This window comes from Rhincodon typus, chromosome 42 (assembly GCF_021869965.1).
Source record: "Rhincodon typus isolate 14 chromosome 42, sRhiTyp1.1, whole genome shotgun sequence".
Lineage (NCBI taxonomy): Eukaryota > Metazoa > Chordata > Chondrichthyes > Orectolobiformes > Rhincodontidae > Rhincodon > Rhincodon typus.
In genome coordinates, this window is record NC_063373.1 from 4897148 (window position 1) to 4904647 (window position 7500).

At 40.6% G+C, this 7500-nt stretch overlaps 1 gene segment (V, D, J or C); it reads right to left on the reverse strand.

Annotated features, from left to right (window-relative positions):
- Nucleotides 1-525: 525 nt before the first annotated feature.
- LOC109913393 lies at nt 526-1818 on the reverse strand. The segment is given in 2 exon segments: nt 526-887; nt 1757-1818. Coding segments are annotated over 2 exon segments (414 nt in total).
- Nucleotides 1819-7500: the final 5682 nt, after the last annotated feature.

A 7500-nucleotide genomic window follows, 5' to 3' on the forward strand; every position in this document is an offset into this window, starting at 1 on the left:
TTACTGGCGGCTCTGACTCATTAATCAGTCGACATAAAATGCCTTTAATTGTTTAGTATTGTTCAAATGTGAATTACACCTCAATTTCTTATTAATTTTTAACCAAGTCTGCATGATCCTGGACTACTGAATCGATCACTCGCCATTCCGGGGCTGCAAATATGAAGGTAGAGAGGCAGTATTCAATAACCCTGCAAAGTGTTTGACGTTGTTCGAGCTGCACGAGTGTTTCATTATTAGAATCATGTCATTGTCTCTGAAACGTGTGTTTAATCTAAATTGTTTGCTGCAATTTCTACACCATATCATCACTGAAAAATTGAAACACTTTGGGACATTTCAAAAAGCACAATATATATTATTTGTTTTTCATTCACTGAACTGACGGTATTAGTTTATTTTAGTAACAGATTATTAATGATTAAAGTTTTGTGTTCGAATGAGAGGTATGAGGTATCAGCGTGAATTCGGGAACCACTTCAGATCCGGCTGTGATCTCCATGTATTCTTAACGCACTGTAATGTTCAGTGGCTCACTGACAGTTTTTGTATGGGGTCAGCCCAGTTCTGAGCCTCTGTGGGGTTCAGTGCACAGTAATATACCGCGGAGTCTGTCGGTTCTGTGTTCAACACTTTCAGGTGGATAGTCTGGTTCACATGATCAAACTCCGAGGAAAACCTGTCTCCTGGAAGTGTCTCTGTTTTCCTGATATATTGGTTTCTCTTTAGCACATACTCCATGGAGCCGTTGAAATGCTGACGGTACCAGAACAAGTAAGGACTGCTGCTTGATGTAGCTGTGTAATTGCAGAATAACGGGCCATCTTCCCCTTCATTCACTGTGATTGCGGCCGGTGTTTGTGAGACAGAATCTGCACGACAAAGTCCTGTAAGAATCAGGAGAGACAGTCTATTTGAAAAGTCACATCGTTATTCTTATCTCCCAGAATCAGTTCATTCACCTTGAACAATAACCAGAGAAATAAGGCAGAGAAGCTAAACAAGAATCCATTTCATATAACTTACCGACTGGGACAGGGAAGGGCTTCGACAGATGAAATAAAACGTCCTCTAATACACAGGCTACACCTTCTAACGAGGTGATTTTCCACTTCACCTCCCAATTTGAAGGGGAAACTGGAAACACTCGGTGAGCTTAGCAGTGCAGCCCTTGCCACATCGTCTCAGTGGCCTGAGTCCTGTCTGGATTCCAGCCAAACTCTTCCACTGTCATTCATTCAGGTACGTTGGCTAATTTCTCCCAGACTGTTGAGACAACTTTAGACCCAGATTTTCCCCCCTTTATTCACTAACGGAACGAGGGTGTCGCTCACCAGGCAGAATATTTATTATCCCGGGGGCAGTTTAAAATCAAAAACATTGCTGTGGGTCTGGAGTCATGTATAGGCTAGACCAGTTAAGGATGACAGTTTCACTCCCTAAAAGATATTAGTGAATCAGATGGGTTTTTCCCCAAAAATCGACAACGGATGCATGGTCATCATCAAATTCTGAACTCCATATATTGTATGAGCTCAAATTCTACTATCTGCCGTGGCAAGATTTGAACCCGGGTCGTGGACACTATCTGGGTGTCTTGAATTAACAGTCCAGTGATAATACAACGAGGCCATTGCCCCCCCCGGTTTTCATCTGGGGAGAATATGTTGCTACCTCTGTGTTGACATAGTTGCTCGAGTAAATGTAATTCCTGGCAAAGAGCTGAAGTAGAGAGTTCCACAAGTTGTGAACCTACCGGTTAAAAGAGCTGCAGCTGTGAGGAATAAACACACAGTTCCAGGTGACATGCTTGCAGAGAGATCACGGTGAATTTGCGCAGAACTGGTCGAAGCTAAAAGGTTTTTCGACAAGAATTCGGAACAGGTTGGGTAATTTTCGGATCTCCTACTTATTGGTTCATTGTTGGAAACCACATCAGATGACAGCCAATGAGCTTCAAGCTCCTTTGTTCTTCAATTCAACGGAGCAGTTTCAAGCTCCTATTAGCCACAATTCATATCCTGGCTGTTGTGAGAAAGGAACAAAGTTCTGAAAAAGGATCATTGGACCTGAAACGTTGACTCTGCTTTCTCTTCACACAGGTGAGACTCTGCATTTCAACTTCATTCGCTGCATCCAATGATTTTCGATGTTTGTACCACATTGTAACCAAAGCTTTATTCCACGGTGTGATCACTGTCAGGCTCATGATAGAAATGTTTCCACATTAATCCGAAAACATCGATTTGTACTTTAAAACTGCGTGCCTCCTCAGAATGATATGAATACTTATTTTGATGTGAATATTTATTTCTGTAATGAACAACATTCCCATGGAAGAGCAAAACTGTAAATCATTCTGTGGGACCTGTCTGAAATCAATCTCTTTCTCTGCCCCTCTATCTCTCACATACACACATAGACTCAGAAATTTCCTTCTACTAATGAGTATAATGCATTTTTTATAATGGTGATTAAAAGGAAGTGAAATCTAACAAATTTGGAGTAGAGTTGGAGGCATGGGTAGAGTGGAGCCTGAATTAGAATACGGTAAGACCATAAGATATAGGAGCAGAATTAGGCCATTCGGCCTATCGAGTCTGTTCCGCTATTCGATCCTGGCTGATATGTTTCTCGACCCCATTCTCTTGCCGTCTCCTCTTAACACTTCATTCATTTACTGGTCAATAACATATCTATCTCTGTCTTAAATGCACTCAATGTCTTGGCCTCCACAACTTTCTGCAGCAATGAGTTCCACAGATTCACAACTGACTGGCTGAAGAAATTCTCCCTCATCTCAGTTCTAAAGGATCGTCCCTTTACTCCGAGGCTGTGTCCATGGGTCCCAGTCTCTTCTACTATTGGAAACATTTTCTCCACGTCCACTTTATCCAAGACTCTCAGAAATCTGTAAGTTTCAATCAGATCCCCTCATCCTTCTAAACACCATTGCATACAGACCGAGAGTCCTCAAGCACCTTTCATAAGTCTTTCATCCCTGGGATCATTCTTGTAAACGCCCTCTAAGGTCAACACATCCTTCTATCGATACGGGACCCAAAATGTTTAGAATATTCCACAAGCTTTCTGACTGGATCCTTACACAGATTCGTGAATGCATCCCTGCTCTTGCATTCTCGTCCTTTTAAAATGAATGCGAACATTGATATTGCCTTCGGAACTGCTATATCATGAAAGTGAAAATTTTAATACTTGTGTTTCATTGTCTGTGCTTCTTTTTGTCTTTGTATCTGTATGATTTTATGTGTGAGATATTCTGTTTGTATTTCTGTCTGTGTATGTGGCTATCTACTATTTATGTTGATGTATATGTGTCTGGGTGTATGCGCCTATTGATGCGTAGCAGTCTGTGTGTATGATTCTGTGTGTGTATGTGCATGATTTTATTTCTATGTACGTCTATTGTTGTGTATTTCTGTCTGTGTGCATATGCATGTGTGAGTGTTTATGTATGCACGCATTAGGAGATACTTGGGTGGAGGTTGAATGAACCAATACCAAAGTGTGTCTCCCTGTTGCTCTCTTCTGATTAAAATAAGATAATACGACCAAATGCTGAAGAATCAACGCTACTGTGCAAGCGACAGTTTTTTGAGAAGGCATCATTTTATTTTGAGGGCTCTTCATGGGATTTTTCTCGTGTGCTGCTTTCTGATTTTCGGGGAATGCTAAAACTAAGAAGCATTATTTAAAAATATGAAGTCATCATTGAAGACAGCGATGTAGGGAGCAATTCTGTCAGAGTGCTGTGCATCATTGCAACTCACTTTTTCAAAAGGTTCCAGTTGAGCCAAGGCACCCACTTATTCTAAATGAGATCATAGCAACTGAAGGATCGACATGTATAAAGCGCTTTTGCTGATTGACGATATCCCAATGTGCTTTCCAGGAATGGAACATTTTTTTAAGTGTAGCCAGTCTTGTTTATGAAAAGGGAAAGCTAAGTTCAATGTCAGAGTTAAACATGCAAAGTTAGAGAGAGATCTCCTCTGACAGTTTTTTTCTCGAGTAATCGCAAAAGTTAAATACTTCATCAAAATACCGAGAATCCCCCAGTTTAACTGACTTTTACACTCATGTTAACAGAAAGCATGGACCAGGTTTCTGCGCTTTACAAGAATCAGTATTTGTTACACGTGAATATGTTTTAGACAGCTAAACATTATACACTACCAGACACCCTTACCCACACATAGAGACTGACACAGACAGGCAAAACAAAACATTACTGTGACGATTGGAAGGGGAATCAGAGCTGGTAGTTAAATGAACCCTGTCTGCACTGTTCGTTATGATGACACTTTTGGCTTTTCAGGACTGAATGAGCTCTCTTCTCCAGTCATTTTCGCTTCCGTCGAATAGCTCACAGTCATTAATTCATACTGACTGCCTTTGCATTCCCATACTGGCACAGTGGCTGGATTGATGCTGCTGTCAGTTGATGGTATTGTGTGCTGCTGTCCTTCATCGGACTTCATCCCTCATGGTTTTCATCCTTTTTTTGTGCAGTAACGTCATGGGACCAACAAGAGGGTGGCAGTGTATCATTGTCAACGCAAGAGAATCAGGGCGAGTTTTTGCCTTTCTAAAATACATCCAAACCCAACGCCACCCCAGATAGAATAGCTTCCATTATGTGGAGAGATGCAGACACAAACACAGACATGGACACGCGCATAGGGTTAACACACATGCACGCACATTTTATTGTTTTGTAATCGAGATCCCATTGTCAGTCCTTGACGCAAGGAGAAAGATCACAGAAAGCAATTTTAAAATGGTAACAGACGATAGAATCAGCATAAGCTCCAGAACATTAAGTTCCAGAGTATTAATTCCAGCCTCTGATGGGGTTGCTGAAATCAGAAGACACAAACCTAATATTGATAGACTATCAACCCAAACGGCGGTTAACAGTAGAATCCATATTCTGCGGCCCCTTCTGAAATCGCTCATATGTCACTGAGATGGAGGACCTGTTGAATCCTTTCGGCGAAAAGCTCGCGGCAAATTCTGTGCTGCTTCCTCCTTAAAGAGCACGGCTTCTCTGTGGCAGCGAGTGAAACCGCTGGTGTGATGCTGAGCTGACGATCTATATCTAGCCTAAAATTGACACTTGCCATCGTTGTCACTTTACCAGTCATTTCGTGTTATTATGTCCCAGTTTAATTCATGCATTTGCTTTACTGGCAACATGATTATTGTTAATTGTATGGATACAATAAAAATACTTTCATACATTTACAGTTAACAAAATTAAGGCAGCACTGTGACTTAGTGGTGAGCACTGCTGCTGCACAGCATCAGTGATCCAGCTTTGATTCTGCCTTGGGCGTTTGTTTGCAATGTGTTTCCAGATTCTCCCCGTGGCTGTGAGGATTTCTGACGGGTGCACCACTTCCCTCTGTTGTGTACCAAAGCAAACCCTTCCAAACATTTCAAGGAGATAGCCTAGGCCCTAACTTTTTTTCTTATTTTAAAGGCAAATTCCAGGCGACCCATTCCGGATGCAATTTGATTGGTCAAATTATTCGACTTTAAGCAAAACTCACTTTATATTTTCACCACAGTTAAAATATAGACAAAATTTTTAAAAAAAGGCTTTACTGGAACGCTATCGAAATGCTTAACAAAATAACGCATGTCTTAACTACCACTAATTAACTGTTCCAATTTACTAACAAACTATAAACACATCCATGTGAAAGACAAATTCAGTGACATAGATTTTCTCACATGTAAATCTTCCATCCAGGAGGGAAAAACTGTCAAGAGAAAAATCTGAAGGAGACAGCGGAGAGGGAGATGTACTGCAGATTCCAAACATAGCTTCAAGACACCAAAAAATGCTACTGAAGACTAAAAAAAATGGGAAAAATCCTAGTTCGAGGGGAGTTTGACTGCATCCTTTCAAACTCCTTCTATGGTGGTTCCAACTTTAAGAAAAACAGGTCCTCACAGTTATTTCATTTATTAGCTTGGAGGTAGACTGCTCAGCAACTCTGTCTCAACTTTTCTTCATAATAACCACCAGGACGAAATATGCCTCTTAAAGCCATTGAATCGCCACACCTCCCCTCTTAAAAAATAAATGAATCATCAATGGACAAAGATGCTTTATTTTCAAAAACGTTTAGACACATTTATTAGCACACGACAATACATATGTATTACGTTGACTCTAAGCATGCAAACCTTCACTAGGACTGTCCATTTCAGTCCGGCCTTTCATTCCTACCACCAAATGCCTCGGACTTCCTTCATCAATCGCGACAACGCGTCGGAAATGATGTTCTCTCGTCCTGCCACGTGTAGAATTTTCAAATTGAGAGGTTGCAATAATACGCCCCATCTAAACAGTCTGGAATGTTTATCCTTACATTTCCCAAAACTTTAATGAGTTATAATCAATATATACAATTGTCTCAGACACATTAATACCAATATAAATGATGAAATGTTGCAACGCCAACACCAAACTCAAGGTCTCCTTATCAATCGTGGAATGTTTTTGTTGATGATAATTCAATTTTCTGGAAAAATACCCAATAGGTCTTAACTTCTCGTCGTTATTTTGCAAGTGTACAGCACTGACGCTGTACACCACATTACGCACATCGATAGCCACTTTGGATAGTTATGTATAATTAGGTACGTCTAACACTGGGGTATTGATTAACACAACTTTTAAGCTGTCAAATGCCTTCTGATATTTATTTGTCTACGGACATTTCTTGCACTTCTTCAACGACTAAGTCAGTTGAGCAACAACATTTCTAAAATTTGATTCGAACGTACAAGAACAATCACTCAGCTCCAAGAATGGTAGTACTTCCCTCTTCGTTGGTGGAATGGGGCAATTCCCCAATAAACTTTATTTTCACATCTCATGGGATCATCTGCCATCTCCAATGACAAGACCCCAGGATCGTGACTTGGGCTTTTACAAACTCACTCTTAGCCAGTTTTTTCACCAAGCCTGCCTCCTGAAGTTGATAAAACAATTCTCATAGATGCTCGAAAAGTTCCTTGCACGTGTGACTAAACTTCACCAGATCGTCGATGTACCACAGAATTGGGAAGTCCCGAAACGTCAATATTGGTTATTGTTTCAAATGTACTTGGAGTTTTTTTTTTTCATTCCAAATGGCATTACCTTAAATTGGTGCATCGCATTCCGTGTCACGAAGTGGCTGAATAGAAACAACATTCCCTGTATCTACATCATGTGTAATTAGAGTATTAGAGTAATTCCTCCCAGCTATACCCACATATCTCTCCATGTGATTGTATTCAGTCGGTTAGGACATTTCGATTTTCCTCTGGAGTAGCTCAATAATGTATCCCAAATTTTGAGAAGTACCTCATTATGCAATTTAATCTGAGGAATGTCAAATTCAGGATCATCTGAACTTGATTCTTCGCTCTGTGTTGCAACTAGTAACACATTCTCCATTTGCTTTGCTTCGCTATCAA